At 35.7% G+C, this 19,271-nt stretch overlaps 2 protein-coding genes across 2 annotated transcripts in view; both read right to left on the bottom strand.

The window, feature by feature from the left end:
* Window positions 1–12,215, bottom strand: part of LOC133174302 (high mobility group-T protein-like) — a 91,991-nt gene extending 79,776 nt beyond the window's left edge. The window contains exon 1 of the mRNA XM_061309401.1: window positions 12,206–12,215. The gene's annotated coding sequence lies outside the window, so the exon portion shown is untranslated. The remainder of the gene's footprint in view (window positions 1–12,205) is intronic.
* LOC133174299 (casein kinase II subunit beta-like) overlaps window positions 1–18,649 on the bottom strand; it is a 40,173-nt gene extending 21,524 nt beyond the window's left edge. The window contains exons 1-6 of the mRNA XM_061309396.1: window positions 18,546–18,649; window positions 12,444–12,513; window positions 10,939–11,041; window positions 3,236–3,348; window positions 3,048–3,123; window positions 2,745–2,934 (exon numbers count right to left, since the gene is read on the bottom strand). Of these exons, the coding sequence (XP_061165380.1) occupies window positions 2,745–2,934; window positions 3,048–3,123; window positions 3,236–3,348; window positions 10,939–11,041; window positions 12,444–12,513; window positions 18,546–18,562 (569 nt within the window). The 5' untranslated portion in view covers window positions 18,563–18,649. The remainder of the gene's footprint in view (window positions 1–2,744; window positions 2,935–3,047; window positions 3,124–3,235; window positions 3,349–10,938; window positions 11,042–12,443; window positions 12,514–18,545) is intronic.
* Window positions 18,650–19,271: the final 622 nt, after the last annotated feature.

The following is a 19,271-nucleotide window of genomic DNA, read 5'->3' as shown; positions in this document are numbered from 1 at the left end:
AAACAGGTCAAAATCCTATAGTGGTGTAAAATACACACCCCTTTCTCACAAATAAATATTCTGGAAAAAAAGTGCGTATTATATTCAGCCAAATACGGTATGAATTTCTGAGCTTTTGACCTCAAAATCAATAGGGCTGTTCCTTAGACCATAAGGAGATGTGATGTAAAATTTCATTGCAAAAGCTCTTTTTAAAATATCATCTGAAAAACAAAAGTATTACAGACAGAATGTATGAATTTATGTTCTTGACTTTTGGACCTCAATAACAATAGGGATTTTCTTTCGGCCATAAAGAGTTGTGATATAAAATTTCATTGCAAAAGCTCAAAGGCTTTTTGAGATATTGTCCAGAAACAAAGTCCTACACACAGACAGAATAACAGATAGACAAACCTACGGAGGGACAGACCCAAACTAGAACTGTCCAAAAAGGACAAATACCCCCTGCTGGGTTTTTCAGAGGTGCCAAACACTAATATTTTATGGAACTAAGAGGTGTTCACAATTTTCTTATCAACATTTAGAGTGAAAAAATAATTGCTCATTATATTTTTTTTTATGAATGAAACCAAGGAACAACCTAATAAAACATCAATACCAATACATTGTTTTTTTAATACATTGAAAAAATAAATTGCAACTATCTGTCATCTTTTTGAGACATGACATTCTGCAAATTGATTGTTGAAAAAAAAATCAATTAATTACAAAATCAAATTAATCTTGATAACTTTATATCAAATTCATTTTAAAAATGAAAGGCTGGTCATCCAGTAACTATGTACTATGACAGACAATAAATTACAATTAAGAGAATTAAAGAACAGAGATCTTTAAATTCCCAGGAGATATAGATAACACATGCTTGATCAGAGATGCCCTAACAACTTCCCACACTGACCTCACTAATTTATCTCTAACTGGATGATGTCCACTCATTACTCCCAAGGGACAAATGGATTTACACTATCTGCTGTGTAATGTAAAAATTGTTTTTAATACTTGGTGATTTTGTTTTTGTTTTAATGAATAGTTTTAAGCTGTAGTTCACATTTTTGTACAGATGTTCTAGATTCTATGTCTCAAACCTTAGAAATAAACCCAAAATGACTAAGTCAATAAAAATAAAAAAATAATAATAAATCTGTAAAATGCAGAAAAATTATCAAATAATGTTAAAAATACCAGGTGTACATCTTCATATGGTAAATAATGAGGCCACAATTAAAATATTGTTGGTTTGGCGTTGCCGACTAGGTCTTTAAACGGTTGGGTCGGTAGGTAGGGAAAATATTTTTTTTTCGCTGATACAAAAACTAATGCCGTTAAATTAAATGTTTTATATCATTGTATTTTGTAATTTAAGTTAACAAACAACTCCTATATGTCAAAACAGAGAGGAAATTTCACACAATATCATACAGACAACTAATACAGTTTCATACATTGACAAGAATAAAGCAAGATGAACTGAGATTTGATTCCTGTTTTCTGAGCAGGAAATGGCATTACATTTAATCTAACATAACTGATATTCACAAAAACTTTAAGTTACCATTTTTATAAAATTATTTCAGAACATAACTCAGTAAATTTGCCATATTTTTGACGCAAAAACAAAATAAAATATACAAAACAAATCAAACAATATTCTAGAAAATATACAGAAGAAAATTCCATAGAAATGTAAGATTCAATAAAAAAGATTCTATCTGTATATCAAATTTGACTAGATTTTATGACAGTAGAGCAGATAAAACTCTTTCAATTTCAAAAATGGCACAAGTACCAGTATCCAAGAGTCATGGGTTTTCCCGCCGTCCGAATTTATTCCCATTTTTGTCAGTGATTTAAAAGCCCTATTAGTTTTTACCCTTATACATGATATTAAAAAATCTCCGACATTAAATTAGCACACAGACCTTATGATCACTTGCACGAATCCAAGCATGGCCGCTAGTTTCATCTAGCAAATCGGTCAGGACATTGTACCATGAAATTTCTATTTCGAACTGGTATATTTGTCTGTCAGTATACCTTTGCCTTTTAGAAACACATTACCATAGAGTTATGCCATCAAATTCTGTTATACTGAGTCGACAGCCATTGCTTGGATTCATGATGCGCATTTTATTCAACATCACATAGATGCTTGTAAATGAAAACTGTTCAATTAGTCAAGCGTTTACATGATTCTTTCCCATCCTGTATATTACTCAAACCTACATATCCTAAATCCAGATGAATATAACAAGAAAAAAAAATATGAATCCTATCGGTTGAAAAAAATTTCTTCGGACCGCACTGATTTATGTGAGTCGGCCGGCAACGCCAAACAAAGCTAATTTTATTTTTGGCCTGAGTGTACAAATTTTCATATAATTCTATGAAATAGTCTTTGAGCAAAGGTCAGGACAAAACCACATAATAAAAAAGCAAAAAACACCTGTAAAATGCAGAAAAATTATTCAATCAAGATGAAAATTCCAGGTGCACACCTTCATATGGTGAATAATAAGTATACAAATTTTCAGACAAATCTACGCAATAGTTTCCAAGAAATCTTGTCTACAGACAGACGGACAGACAAACGGACATGGTGATTCCAATATACCCCCCCTAAACTTCGTTTGCAGGGGTATAATTAAAGTGAAAATGGGGGACAAAATTTGAATAAATGCATGATAGAGGATACATGACCTTGCAACAGTTTGACTGGTTTACATTCTAAGTGTTCCTACCTTGGTACATACAGAATGGGTGGACTTTTGGGTCTGCACCCTGGATGAACCATTAACAATAGCTGAGGGAAACCTGTTCCAAAGTAAGCACCATCTATGTGATGATGGCTGCGGGATTTAGGGGTATACACATCCTGACATCTGGGACAGTACACCTTAACCACCGCCTCTCCAGGGACATCAGACAATCCTGTCATCAATGAGAAGCAACAATAATACCCTTTGACTTGATTACCGATCACTTTAAACAGTTTTCTAGCAGAAAGTTTAAAGCAAACTTCTATATCTTTTATCTTAATTTACCGATTGGAATCATGCCTTGTCTCTCACAATACTGTCGTGGACAGGTACCGAATACTCCCTTCTTCCATTTGTATATCTAAAGAGTCAGATTCAATCAATCATGCAGTGGTCAGCTGATGTCATATAATCCTTTACTATTTTTTACTGCTATCATTGGTCAATTGAAGAATTCATTGTTTAATACGCACCATTTGATGTATTCCTCTTTTTGTCAAGATGAACCTAGCATGAATTAAACCATATAACCTCTCAGCTGCTTCTTCAATCAGAACATTTTGGCAGGAATTCTCAGAATCAGATTCTGTCGCCAATAGAAAGTCACTGTATATAAATATAGTTAAACAAGAAACCCATGGAAGTTTCTCAAGCAGTAACTACATTAGCCCAACCTAGACCTGTAACTATGGTCTCAGGTGATGAGAGGCCCATAGGCCACAAAGCATACCTGAATCACCTTAATCCTGCTGTTCTTCAGAGAATTTTAACAAGAGGCCCATGGACCACAACGCTCACCTGAGTAATTTGGCCCTGCTGTTCTTCACCTGATTTCCTATGTTGTTATACCTTTTGTGCCCCCCCCCCCCCCCCCCCCCGTGGTCATGATATGAACAGTTTAGAATCTACACTTCCCCAGGATGCTTCAACATAAATTTCAGCTTTTCTGGCCCAGTGGTTCTTGAGAAGAAGAATTTTCCTATATATTTCAACGTAAAACTTGGATTCCCTATTGTGGCCCCGACCTACCACCAGGGGTCATGATTTGAACAATTTAGAATCTACACTACCCAAGGATGCTTCCACATAAGTTTCAGCTTTTCTGGCCCAGTGGTTCTTGAGAAGAAGATTTTTAATGATATTTTCTACATATTTCAGTGTAAAACTTGGATTCCCTATTGTGGCCCTGCCCTACCCCGGGGGGTCATGATTTGAACAATTTAGAATCTACACTACCCCAGGATGCTTCCACATAAGTTTCAGCTTTTCTGGCCAAGTGGTTCTTGAGAAGAAGAATTTTTAATGACCCCACCCAATTTTTGTCTTTCTTGATCATCTCCCCTTTGAAGGGGGATTGGCCCTTCATTTTAACAATTTAAACTCTCCTTCACCCAAGGATGTTTTGTACCAAGTTTGGTTAAAATTGGCCCAGTGATTCTTGAGAAGAAGTTGAAAATGTGAAAAGTTTACAGACTGACGGACAGACGGACGGACGACGGACAACGGGTGATCAGAAAAGCTCACGTAAGATAAAAAAGGTTTTTTCCCTCTTTATTCCCATAAAAATATATGAAGAATTTTTCTCCCTATATTCTCATGAAAAATTCTGAATCTGTATTGTGGACTCACCCTAGCTCAAAGGGATAATTTAACTGAACTTGAATCCACACAACATGGAAATGCTTCAATACGAGTTATATGACCAATGTGGCCTTGCTGTTTTAAAGACAAACAAGATGTGTTTGTGAAACACTGATGCCCCCGTATGGCAACTAATAGCAATGGTTAAACTTTCTCAAATGCAAATCAAATATGTTGGTACCCAAATAAGGTCTTGTCTCAAGGAATAAACCTGTAAAATATGAAAGCTCTAGCAGCAACCATTGAAAAGATATGGAAAAGGTTTAAGTTTTTCAAAAGTATGTCAAACATCAAGGTCAAGATCAAATGGTAACAAGAGGCCCATGGGCCACATCGCTCACCTGAGCACATTGGCTAGGCAAAAGCACAAATCAGTTCAGTATTGAAAAGATTACCTGGGGTTTGGGGGGGAGGGGGGGCTTGAATTTTAAACTACCTGATGATGCTTCCATGTCAATATAACAAATGGCTTTATTGTACTTGTAAAGATTTTTAAAAAATTTTCCCATATATTCCTTTGTAAAAATTTGATCCTCCATTGTGGCTCCTCCCTCTCTCCGGGGTCATCATTTGAACTTGAATCTACACTACCTGAGGATGCTTCCATATCAATATGACTAAACATAGCTTTCCTGTACTTGAGAATAAATATTTTCTCTATATGTTCTTATGTAAAACTTTCGATCCCCCAATGGACCCCATCCAACCCCTGGGGGTCATCATTTGAACAAAATTGAATCTACACTACCTGAGGATGCTTCCATATCAAAATGACTAATCATGGTTTGCAGTTCTTCAGAAGAAGATATTTCCCTATATATTTCTACTTAAGACTTTGATCCTCCATTGTGGCCCCATCCTACCCACGGGGGTCATGATTTGAACAAAATAGAATCTACACTACCTGAGGATGCTTCCATATAAATATGATCAATAAGGGCTTTGCTGTTTCTGAGAAGAAGATTTTTAAAATTTTTCCTATACATTTCTATGTAAAACCTTGATCCTCCATTGTGGCCCCGCCCTACCCCCGGGGGTCATGATTTGAATAAATTTGAATCTACACTACCTGTGGATGTTTCCATATAAATATGAACAATCTGGGCTTTGCTGTTCCTGGGAAGAAGATTTCTCCTATATATTTCTATGTACAACTTTGATAGTCCATTGCAGCCCTGCCCTACCCCCGGTGGTCATGATTTGAACAAACTTGAATCTACACTACCTGAGAACGCTTCCATGTAAATATGACTCATCATGGCTTTGCTTTTCTTGAGAAGAAGATTTTTAAAGATTTTTCCTATATATTATTTCTATATAAAACTTTGATCCTCCATTGTGGCCCCGCCCTACCCCTGGGGGTCATGATTTGAACAAACTTGAATCTACACTACCCGAAGATGCTTCCATATAAATATTACTCATCATGACTTTGCTGTTCTTGAGAAGAAGATTTTTCCTAAATATTTCTATGTAAAACTTTGATCCTCCATTGTGGCCCCGCCCTACCCCCGGGGGTCATGGTTTGAACAAACTTGAATCTACAATACCTGAGGATGCTCCCATATAAATATGACTCATCATGACTTTGCTGTTCTTGAGAAGAAGATTTTTAAAGATTTTTCCTATATATTTCTATGTAAAACTTTGATCCTCCATTGTGGCCCCGCCCTACCCCCGGGGGTCATGGTTTGAACAAACTTGAATCTACACTACCTGAGGATGCTTCCATATAAATATGACTCATCATGGCTTTGCTGTTCTTGAGAAGAAGATTTTTAAAGATTTTTCCTATATATTTCTATGTAAAACTTTGATCCTCCATTGTGGCCCCGCCCTACCCCCGGGGGTCATGATTTGAACAAACTTGAATGTACACTACTTGAGGATGCTTCCACATGAGTTTCATCTTTCCTGGCCCTATGGTTCTTGAGAAGAAGATTTTTAAATGTTGCCATTATTTTTTCACTAATTTCTAATTATCTCCCCTTGAAAGAGGGCGTGGCCCTTCATTTGAACAAACTTGAATCCCCTTTACCCAAGGATACTTTGTGGCAAGTTTGGTTGAAATTGGCCCAGTGGTTCTTGAGAAGAAGTCGAAAATGTGAAAAGTTTACAGACAGACAGACAGACAGATGGACAGACAGACAGACGGACAGACAGACGGACGCCGGACAAAATGTGATCAGAAAAGCTCACTTGAGCTTTCAGCTCAGGTGAGCTAAAAATTAATGGTGCCAAAGGAAAGGTCTTCTCCCAAGAAATACACAGGTGAAATATATAATCCAAAACACTAATCGTTCAAAAGTTATGACCAAGGTTAAAGTTTTCCAAAAGTAGGTCAAACTCCAAGGTCAAGGTCAAAGGGTCAAAGTTGTTGATATGCAAAGAAAGTTCTTCTCACAAGAATTAAATATGTGAAGTATATATGAAAGCCTTAGCACCAACTTTTCAAAAGTTATGGCCAAGGTTAAATATTTCCAAAAGTAGGTCAAACTCCAAGGTCAAGGTCATAGGTCAAAGTTGTTGGTATCCAAAGGAAGGTCTTGTCACAAAGATTACACATGTGAAGTATGAAAGCCCTAGCACCAACCATTCAAAAGTTATGGCCAAGGTTAAAGTTTGGTAAAATTTTGCAAAACTGTGTCAAACTCCAAGGTCAAGGTCAAAAGGTCAAATATGCTGGTACCCAAAGAAAGGTCTTGTCACAAGGAATACACATGTGAAATATGAAATCCATAGCTCCAACCAATCAAAAGGTATGGACAAGGTTAAAGTTTTTGCAGACAAACAGATAAACAGGACGGACAGGGCAAAAACTATATACCCCCGAATCTTCGATACGGGGGCATTAAAAAAACATCCTTCCTGTATATATAAATTATGTAACCTTTGATGCCCAATAATTAATAGCCCAAAACCAAGGTCCACAATTTGAAAAAAAAAACCAGAAGTCTCTGTCAAGACTGTAGCTCTACTGGTTTAACAAAGGACATGGCCTTCAAACTTTGCAAAAGCAATGAATAATGATCCATGATTAAGTCTCTTTTTGTGGTAAGATTGCAATCAGGCTAAAACTGTAGGAGGAGTCACCTTTTAAAAGAATTTTACAGAAATTTTGATTTCATAGTCTATGTCCACACCTAAAATGCACTAATCTGATAAGCATCTAGATATGTAAGTTAATTCATTTACTTATTTGTGTCACATTTGATTAAAAAAAATAGCCTAAGGGTTTCCTGTCGTTTTTTTTTTTTTAATTTTCATTTAAAACCTTTGCAGTTTGATACTGTACCTTTTTGTAAGTTTAATATTTCCTCTACTGAAATGCATGGCAACATCATTTAACAAAATCAAACAAGAGGCCCATGGGCCACAACGCTCACCTGAGTCAATATCGCCCTGCTGTTCTTTGTCAGCAGATTTCTTCTCCTATCTACATGTATTCATATGTAAAGCTTTGATCCCCTGTTCTAGGTATACCCTACCCCAAGGTGCCATGCTTTGGATAAAATTGAACTTTAACTTTTTGAGGATGCATCTATATTCATATAACTAATTTTAAGGATGTCTGCCACCCTAGCAATGGGGGTAGGGGGGAGATGTCATGATTTCAACAAACTTGAATCTACACTACCTGAAGATGCTTCCATATCAATATGAATAATCATGGCTTTGTTGTTCTTGGGAAAAAGATTTTTAAAGATGTTTCCTATAAATGTTCTTTTGTATAACTTCATCCCCCATTATAGCCCCACCCTACTACTGGAGGATGCCTTGAACAAACTTGAATCTACAATACCTGGGAATGCTTCCATATCAATATAACTAATCATGACTTTCCTATTCTTTAAAAGGTTTTCAGAGACTTTTCCTATATATTCCTATATAAAACTTTGATCCCCCATTGTGGCCCCACCCTACCCCCGGGGGTCATAATTTGAACAAACTTTAATCTACACTACCTGAGTTGATGATTCCATATCAATATGACTAATCATGGCTTTGTTGTTCTTGAGAAGAAAAATTTTAAAGATTTCTTTTATATATTCCTATGTAAAACTTTGATCCCCCATTGTGGCCCCACCCTATCCCCTGGGGTCATGATTTGGATCAAACTTGAATCTACACTATGTAATGAAGGTTTCACATAAGTTTCAACTTTTCTGGCCCAGTGGTTCTTGAGAAGATTTTTAAAAGATGACACCAAATTTTCACCAATTCTTAATTATCAGCTCTTGGAAGAAGGCATGGCCCTTCATTGAACAAACTTGAACCCCCTTCACCCAAGGATACATTGTGGCAAGTTTGGTTGAAATTGGCCCAGTGGTTCTGGAGAAGTCGAAAATGTGAAAAGTTTACAGACAGACAGACGGACGGACAGACAGACAGACAGATGGACTACAGACAAAATGTGATCAGAAAAGCTCACTTGAGCTCTCAGCTCAGGTGAGCTAAAAAAAATGAAGACAATCATGTATAACAGTATAGTCTACTTGTATGCCAAGTTATGTTGAAATCAGACCAAAACTGTAGGAGAAGTAGCATTTAGAAAGTATTTTAAGAAAATTTCTATTCACCATTCATCAAAATCAAAAACTGACTGAAAGAATTATGAAGCTTAGTGTAGTCTACTTGTGTGCCAAGTTAAACTGAAATCGGACCAAAACTGTAGGAGGAGTAGCATTTTGAAATTGTTTACAGACGGATGGACAGACAGACGGACGGATGACGGACACCTTACTATTACATAAGCTCTTCTGGTCTCTGACCAGTAGAGCTAAAAACAAACAAACCCAAGGATTTTATTGGTCAGCTGAGTATAACACAACACTGTATAGCCACCCCCTTCCCCCTCCACTTTTTCTGAGAACCGGTATAGTATTTTTCTATAGATATAAATTTTCCTTTAGATGCTGGTTGCTCCCCCCTCCCACTTTCTGTTGCTGAAAGGCCAAACACCAGCAAATTCCAGGATTTGGACAGTTAAGCAAGTTTCTTTATTTGCTTGTCAGATTATTTTGGGAAGCCCCCCACCCCCTACTTTTTGGTCAGTAGAGGTTGTTTTTGCTTGTCAGATATTTTGGGAAGTCTTCCCCCCCCTCCCCCCCTTCCCCTTTTGAAACAGTTGCCTGGAGAAATATAATGATTAGGGATCAAAAAAATAATAGTCTAGTACTCTTTAACTAATATTAAACTAAATCTATTTACCTGCCTGTACCGCAATAATATCGATATTCCAGTATATCGCGTGCGATTCGTTAACAAAAAATATTGTATTGAGATACGTTTTTCCAGTACCGCTATACATGTATTAGTAAATTGCTTCAGCTTGGGATTCCTAAAGTAAAATATGAAATTTAAGATGCCAGAAAAGCTTTATACCATGCCAAGCAAAAAGGTTGCTGTTGTATGGTTGTATTTCGTTGCAGAACTGAAGTGAAATCGACAAGAACTTTTTTTGGCTGCAACGAATCTATAATACACATGTAGTTTTATTCACTCTGATTATAAATGGAGGTTAATAAATTAAGAAAAGAGCATGTTTACTGTATTGTAATACATATCGCAATACAGTTTAAAATATCCCAATATATTGCGATATAAAATTCCCAGCCGATATCCAGCCCTTCTCAGAAGCTATAGCATCTTTAATAATTCTCTTGAGAAGAAATCAAAAGTGTGAAAGTTCACAGACAGACGGACGCTGGACAAAATGTGATCAGGAAAGCTCATAAAGACTCAGGTGATCGAGCTAAAAGTAAAACTTGGTGTATAACCAGGAAGCATAATTTCGATGTAAATCTCGAAATATGTATTTGAAATTAAAACCCAGGACAAGTACAGAATTTCTGTAACAGTAAACAGCTCTGCAGTAGAGTTTTCGTTTATTATTAAAATGTGTAACAGATGTTAAAGATCATCATGACATTTATTCAGGAACATTTTACAAAAACGTTCATTTTGAGCTAGCTTCCTTCACTATGACCACTTACCTGGTCCTTCGTCCAGAATCACGTCTAAAGCCTGTGGGTAGTGGGGGACTCATTTTCTAAGTTCTGTCATTTAGTTCCGTCCTACTCACCAGGTCCTTCCTCCAGAATCACATCTAAAGCCTGTCGGTAGTGAGGAACCTGTTGTCCAAGTTCTGTCATGTTATTTCCATCCTACTCACCTGGTCCTTCATCCAGAATCACGTGTAAAGCCTGTGGGTAAAGGGGGACTCGTTTTCGAAGTCCTGTCATGTTAGTTCCGTCCTACTCACCTGGTCCTTCGTCCAGAATCACGTGTAAAGCCTGTGGGTAAAGGGGGACTCGTTTTCGAAGTCCTGTCATGTTAGTTCCTTCCTACTTCCCTGGTCCTTCATCCAGAATCACGTGTAAAGCCTGTGGGTAAAGGGGGACTCGTTTTTGAAGTCCTGTCATGTTAGTTCCTTCCTACTTACCTGGTCCTTCATCCAGAATCACGTGTAAAGCCTGTGGGTAAAGGGGGACTCGTTTTCGAAGTCCTGTCATGTTAGTTCCTTCCTACTTACCTGGTCCTTCATCCAGAATCATGTCTAAAGCCTCGTGGTAGTGAGGAACATGTTTTTTAAGTCCTTTCAGGTTACATAGGTTCTCTATGTAGGCTTTATCTACCTGTACCAAAACAAAAACATTTCTGTTTAACATGGAAAAATGTCAATGTTTTATAAATATCTCATATCTGATATGCAATATACGTTTCTAGTTTAGAGCATTCAGGAATTGAGAATTTTTTGGTTTGATCCTCACATTTAATGTCTATTTTTTTTTTTTTTATACAAACAATGAAGTGTTTGTCAGTTTTTATTTACGGATCTATTAAAATAGATAAATTTTGGTTCAGTTGCACTGTGAGTGAAAGCAATTCTTCCAGCATACTGAAACTTCAATATTTGCATTTAGCTATATCCTTTTATCATGTTTATCTTATTGATGTTTAATATTTATGTGAAGTGTTACTATGTTATTGTTACTATTAAGAAAGAAAGAAAGAAAGAAAGAAAGATAGATAGATAGATAGATAGATAGATAGATAGATAGATAGATAGATAGATAGATAGATAGATAGATATTTATTGGTATACTACATAAGTTGGTACAATACATTTTTGACAAGATAAAATTAAGAAATATATAAAAAGTTTGACACTAAACATTAGAATTAGAATTAAAATATATCGGAATCAGTCGTTTTTTTGAAAAACATAAATATAACACATATTACATTCGTATTCCATGGATAACCCATGAAAGCCAAGGGCTAATTTCCAATGGGGCCCTTATAGTTATACAAGTATGCTAGATGTTAAATAAAAAATACTATACATTAAGATGGGATCAAGTTGATAACACAGAGATCATTAAAAATGAATTTTAATATGTATATATACCAAGTCTTCACATGAATATAATTGTAATCAACTAACAATAAAAATTAAGACTAATAAAATATGACTCGACTTTTATGCTAGGCAATTCCCCTATCTAACAAAAATTTCTTGACATTTCTTTTAAAAGCAACATTATTTCCAGTATTTAATTAAAACAGTTTTAATTTCTGCTGGTAACATGTTCCAATCTTTGACTCCATTAAAATACAATGATTCAGATTGTTCATGCTTAAGATCAGCGGACTTAAATATTACAATTTGACAAGGTATTTCAATGTAAATGTAACGTTTTCCTATGTGTGTAACTTTGTAAAGTGTGTCCAGCTGTGGTCAGCAGACTAAATCATGGACAATTAAACCATAAATGTTTCATAAACATGATTTCTACAGATCACCAAATATGCCCATCTTCTTAAACAGGGACTCAACCTTTTCAAAAACCTTGAGTACTGGGCCTCAATTTCACAGTCCTTGTGAGAAGCCTGACATTTACGAGATTGTAGATTACATGACATTAATATTAACTTATATATCAAAGAAAATTTTGTCAAACCATGAACATCCTCAATTATCTCTGTTTTTTTTCTTGGCCCCACTGAGTTTGAGATCATGAAGTTAGACTTCACCTTGGCAAAGAATTCATGTCCTCTCTGTTCACAGAACCATCCAATCCAAGTATCGTCTGGAATTCTTTCTCTGGAAATCAAACATCATTTCATCATTGTCTTTTCAAGAGCTTACAATAATGCAAGTGGGAGCAGATCCTATCCATTGAATTTAAATGTAACTAAAAATGCATTCCTTGCAGCATTTTAACTACTTCCCTTGTGGAAACTCTTTTGAAACTTTTATGGGAATAAATATTAGATTTTTATGTTGTGTGACAGGGGGGCAAGGGTAGTTGCAGCTATGGCAGATTAACTCCAAGAAGCAAATATTTAACTGGAGTGTTCCAAGCAAGGCTTTTGTCACCTGTGCATCATTAAAGATATCAACAAGAGGCCCGTGGGCCACAGCGCTCACCTGAGTAACTTTGGCCTTGCTGTTTTTCACCTGATTTCTCTCAACCCCCCCCCCCCCCAGTACTTATTGTGGCCCCGCCCTACCCTAGGGGTCATGATTTGATTAATTAGAATCTACACTATCCCAGGATGCTTCCACGTAAGTTTCAGCCTTCCTGGCCCAGTGGTTCTTGAGAAGAAGATTTTTAAAGATTTTTACTACATATTTCAATGTAAAACTTGGATTCCCTATTGTGGCCCTGCCCTACCCCCGGGGGTCATGATTTGAACAATTTAGAATCTACACTACCCCAGGATGCTTCCACGTAAGTTTCAGCTTTTCTGGCCCAGTGGTTCTTGAGAAGAAGATTTTTAAAGATTTTTACTACATATTTCAATGTAAAACTTGGATTCCCTATTGTGGCCCCGCCCTACCCCCAGGGTCATGATTTGAACAATTTAGAATCTACACTACCCCAGGATGCTTCCACATAAGTTTCAGCTTTTCTGGCCCAGTGGTTCTTGAGAAGAAGATTTTTAAAGATTTTTACTACATATTTCAATGTAAAACTTGGATTCCCTATTGTGGCCCCGCCCTACCCCCGGGGGTCATGATTTGAACAATTTAGAATCTACACTACCCAAGGATGCTTCCACATAAGTTTCAGCTTTTCTGGCCCAGTGGTTCTTGAGAAGAAGATTTTTAAAGATTTTACTACATATTTCAATGTAAAACTTGGATTCCCTATTGTGGCCCTGCCCTACCCCCGGGGGTCATGATTTGAACAATTTAGAATCTACACTACCCCAGGATGCTTCCACATAAGTTTCAGCTTTTCTGGCCCAGTGGTTCTTGAGAAGAAGATTTTTTAATGACCCCTCCCAATTTTTGTATTATCTTGATTATCTCCCCTATGATGGGGACTTTGCCCTTCATTTTTATAATTTAAACTCTCCTACACCCAAGGATGCTTTGTACCAAGTTTGGTTAAAATTGGCCCAGTGGTTCTTGAGAAGAAGTCAAAAATGTGAAAAGTTTACAGACGGACAGACAGACGGATGGACAGACGGATGACGGACAATGGGTGATCAGAAAAGCTCACTTGAGCTTTCAGCTCAGGTGAGCTAATAAAGCTAAAGATGATCCGCTTTTTTTTTTTTTTTTTTTTTTTAACAAATTTAGCACTACAGTAAAATTCGGTTATAACAAAGTCCTAAGGACCTGTGACATTGTTACATTGTTATATAATTTGCTGTATCCATATATCAAAGTCTTTAAAATATATGTTTTCCTCAAGTATGACTATGGAACATGTTCAGGGAAGTAACTAATACAAAATTATCTTGGACAATTCAAAAAGTTTTTTTGTACCGTACATACTCCCGTATAAGTCGGTCCGCCTATAAGTCGGTTGTATTTTTTGAGGTTATTTTGGAGGGATTTGCCATTGACCTACTTATAAGCCAGTACAATTTTTTGCCAGAATCAGTTGACAATTTCAAATCAATACTCTAATGTTTTAACCTGGTTTTTATTAATATTTTTAGAAATGACGCCAATAATGAATTTTAAATCATTAAGAAATATATACATAATGCACACTTAAGATAAAAATAAAGTTATTTAAATAAGTAAATACCTGTACTTTATGTATAAACTTAGAATACATAAATGATATAATATATCCAGACTTTGTTCAACGATAATCATGGGAAATGTTTATAAAATACTACATTTCGCCATCCAGAAAAATACTAATCTTTTTATGACTCGCCTATAAGTCGGACAAATAGTTTTGGACCAAAATTTAACTCCCAAAAAACTGACTTATAGGCGATTATATACAGTATATGTTCGTATGTTTGTACTAAATGAGTTTTACTGTATAGTTCATGTTTTTACCTGCAAAAAAGAGAAGGTGGCCTATGGGTTAAAAGGCCATCATTAACAATTTTTTTGTTAGACTCCGACCCACAATTATCAAGCTGGTAGGTAGGTAGGTAGTTTTTTTTTATTTCAATTATTTATGATTGTACACATTGATATTACCATGGTGTATGATATGCTAGTCAAATTTTGTCAATTATCATAATCAGATTAGAGAGTCCAGTGATTCATTTTGGTGTGCGTCCTGCGTAAATTACGCACAAATTTTGCTAAGGATGCATTATTTCAATAAATGTGCATCCCACTGGACGCAATAAATTTATAGAAGGACATGTACTATTTTAAATTATTCAGTATAATCTGATTCAAAACTTGACCGATTGCATCATATCCACATGCTAAATGATACGCATGAACGATTTTAACAGGTATAAGGTTGCCAACAACAGGTCAGATTTCACAACTGCAGTTAAAAGCAATTATCAGAAAATATTTGAAAGTTAGATGGCATAGTCCGATTATCACTGATTAAGTCTATACCGTGGAACGTTTCTGAAGCGAATACTATACCTTTGTATTTAAGCTGTAACCTGTATCATTGTTTTTTTTCTTTTCGTTTTTTCATTACATGATAAGAAGTATAAAATTTAATCATTTTTATTTCTGACTATTTGTCATTTCTTCTTAAACTTTTTTTTACTTCATTCTGCTTCTGTGCATTTTATAACTGATACAATGTGTGAGATCGTATGTACGATCTAAAAATAGAACCAACGTGCACAGTGGACAATATATTATTTTTACGACACAAAATCATGTACTCTTACTTGGACAATTAATAGTAAAAGTATAAATCACTCACAGCTACAATAAAACATTTGCACTTTCGTGCAATACCCAATAAACAATTTCTAATACAAGGCAAGTAACAAGTTGATGAAACAAGAATACTAAGTCTCGTTTAAAGTCATCATTTTGCAAGTTCTATGGTAGATACAATGACCTTGTCTGCAAATAAAAGGTCGAATGCCAACTAAGATTTTTCATACTAATTGTTAGGTCATAATTTTCACACTGAATTGTCTATGGTTATTTAGGTTTTCCCGATCACGACCAGGAACACACAGCAGAAATGACCAGTCCACAGGGGATGCTTACTCTTCCATGGCACCTGAACCCACCTCCGATGTTTTTAGAGGTCTGTGTTAACTCTAATCCCAATATGTATTGTTTCAATGGACTTCTGAGCTTGATTTCTTCATATATTTCTCAACTGGTTGTGTAGAGTTTCACAAATGCCCATCTGCGGCTAAAATTGTTCATTGCAGGGTTCTCCACATTTGAAAATTTGACCATGGAGGAAGCTGCGCGAAGGTGAAATGTGACCGAAAACACGAATGCGTGTTAGACTTCCTAACCTTCATTAATCAATGATTGATTTCACAAAACTAAACCACTGCAACACAAAAAGTTGAAATAACCAATATATTTTTTAAAGCTAAAAAATATAAATAAAAATAAAAAAGATAATGTATCTTACTTTACAAATGTTTACCAAAATTGGCCAAAAACTATAGGAACATTTTGAAGGAATTTCAAAAAAATATTTTGATAGAGTAACCATGGCAACATTATTCCAAAAGAAACATTTTATTTAAATGTGACTAAAACTGATAAATGGGTAGTATTTTGAAAAAAAAATTAACAGATACACAAACGAACAGACGAACGAACACCGAAATCCTACCAACAGATGTCCTAAGTTTTTTTTTAACTACATGGTCTATGAAAACTTAACTGATGGCATGCATGGTAAAAGTAACTTAATATAACCAGGAACATATATTTGACATAACAGTAATTTTGCTTCCTCTATTCTGTTTTTTTTTTTTTTAAACGTTCTTTTTTTTACATATTGCATTTTCGCCGAGTTACCTTCATTGTTCACTTCCCCACGTGCCCAAGTGCTAAAAATAGCACCACGCGACGTTTCATAAAAACGGGAGGTAACTCTAAAACTAAGATGACGAATGGCACTTATGTACATTTTATCAGAAAGATATTAAAATTTAATACTTAAAAACCAAGCATGAGGAATTGATTAAATACAAAGAATAGGAAATTTTGAAAGGGTTATTTTTTTGGGGGGCACAGAAACTTGAATGGGATGCTTGTCGATTATCATGTTGTTACTGCTAGTTATGTCATCTTTTGTAAATTTGTAATCGTACAGTGAACACGTTTGAATTCCCGAAATTACATGTGTACAGGAAAATTAACTCTCAAGAAAATTGAATCATCAACTGATTGACTCTCCATTGTCACGCTTCACAGCACCTTCGCTGATCAACAACCGTGTTTGTTTAGCACAGTCCGCTTTCTCTCGAGGTATGCGAGGTGCATGGCAGTCGTAGTATAAACACAATTAACTACTCAAGTCGTTGGAAAGTAGGTGTCAAAACTGAAATGCAATAAAAAATTAATCATGGCGGCCGCCGATTTTAACCATGGCGCAGCTCGTTTAACCATGGCACACATAAATTTAACCATGGCGGGCCGCCATGGTAAAACCCCTTGTGGAGAACCCTGCATTGTATTTTTTATGAATTAAGAACAATGCTACAGCCTAATAAAACATCAAAACACTAATTGATATGTTTATTCTTAGACTGTAAATCTGTCATCTTTAGTGAGACATGTACAGGTATGTTACAATGGTGGATCTAGAGTAGTTCATTTTTCTACAGATTTTCTGTAGGATTCATGCACATGCAGTTGCTATACATTTCCAGTGACTTTGACATGCATTACCTATATAATTCACGTCCATTTTTTGACTAAATATTTTTCACTGAAAAATATACAATTAAGCATTAAGGTTTTTATATTTTTTATGATATATTTTATTTTTTATGTCCCGGCGACAGTGTTGAAATCAATAAATATATTTTTCAATCTGTACAATTTCTTGCAGATTCAATTAATTATTACAGCCTTACACTAAAACTCTAGTTAGTTATATATTTATCATGTAATGAATGTATGTTTAAAACAAACATGTTTGTATATCAATATTTTTTTTCTATATACATGATATATATATATATATATAGACCTTGACCATGGCTGTAGGAACCGGGGGGGGGGGCACGGGGGGCGGGGCACGGGGGGCTGTGCCCCCCCCCCAATAATTTTGCCGATATACAGATTACAATAGAAAACATAGCTACTATATGCTTGTGCCCCCTCCATAAAAACGTCTGATGACCTTTTTTTTTTTGCTTGTCAAGAAATTTTTGGCAGTTGATAGTGCCCCCTCAACTGAAAATGTATGGCTGTGCCCCCCCCAAACTGAAATTCATTATTGCTTCCTACGGGCCTGTTGACAGTTGTAGCAATTTATGGTGAGAACCTCGTAAGTTGTTAGAACTTGTGTTCAAACCGTTTGTATATTATTTATACAATAAAATATGTTCAAACTAGTGTTGGTATGGAGTTGGAGTCCCATGCTGTAGATCTAATTAGTACGACCGTCAAAAAATGGTAACGGTTCTGCAAGACTTGCGATCGAACCAATATAGAGACTGACGGTTTACCTCTTAAGGATTTCATGGGTAATCAAATAAATTTTTAAAAAAACATCATACGAATAATAAAATATACAAATATATTAACATTCGGTGCGAAAGACAATAATGAAACATCTCTAAGCATAATTTAAAAAAAAATCCTATACTTCTGTTGATCATTTTTATGGTAATTCTGTTCTATGATTGACTTAAAAATTAGCTTGTGTGCATAAATCTTTGTTTTCTACAACATAAAACAGATAAACTTACACCCAAATCTTTCCCATGGTGGCCCGTCGCAGAGTAAAGCAGTAAAACTCCAAAATGACAACGCGGAGTGCTCTAATAGCCGCAATAAGATGACAGCCTGTTTCGCGCCATGTTTCGCCCTCAGATAGTTCGCGCCTACGCTGTCTCGCTCCATGATGGTTCGTGCCAAATGTTTCGCTCCGATTACAGAAATGTCGTATTTACGTTGAATTCGTTAAACTAAAAATGTAAACAAATTAATTTATATATCTTTTTGATCATTACTATTTTTGATTTATTCAATTGTGTCGTATACACAATTAATACAATGATAATTTTTTTTCCGTCTAGTGTATTTAATTTTGTAAATTAAATACTGAAAAAAAAAAAAATGATCCAGGGAGCTCCTGGCACCCCAGATGAGGAAAATACAGAGGGCTTCTGCGAAAGTTTTGCCTCAATATTTTTTTTGTATGTTATTGAGAATGAATATATTCTTTAAACAAAAAAGTTATGACCAAGGTAAAAGTAATATTAAAATTTTGAAAAGTAGGTCAAACTTCAAGGTCATGAGGTAAAAAAAAATCATCGTATTTTTGGAAAAGTATTGTCACAGGTAAGGTATCCTCAATTCTCATTATATCGCAGGTTCCATTGTATCGCAGTATATTTCAAAAATTATGATATATAGCTCATATCCTTTTTGTTGATGGACTATCTGTCTGTCGTCTGAATGTTGACTTTTGT

The sequence above is a fragment of the Saccostrea echinata genome, unplaced genomic scaffold (assembly GCF_033153115.1).
Source record: "Saccostrea echinata isolate AGI-Se365-2 ecotype Australia unplaced genomic scaffold, CSIRO_AGI_Sech_v1 ptg000057l, whole genome shotgun sequence".
In the NCBI taxonomy this organism is placed as follows: domain Eukaryota; kingdom Metazoa; phylum Mollusca; class Bivalvia; order Ostreida; family Ostreidae; genus Saccostrea; species Saccostrea echinata.
This window is presented reverse-complemented; position numbering and strand designations above follow the sequence as displayed.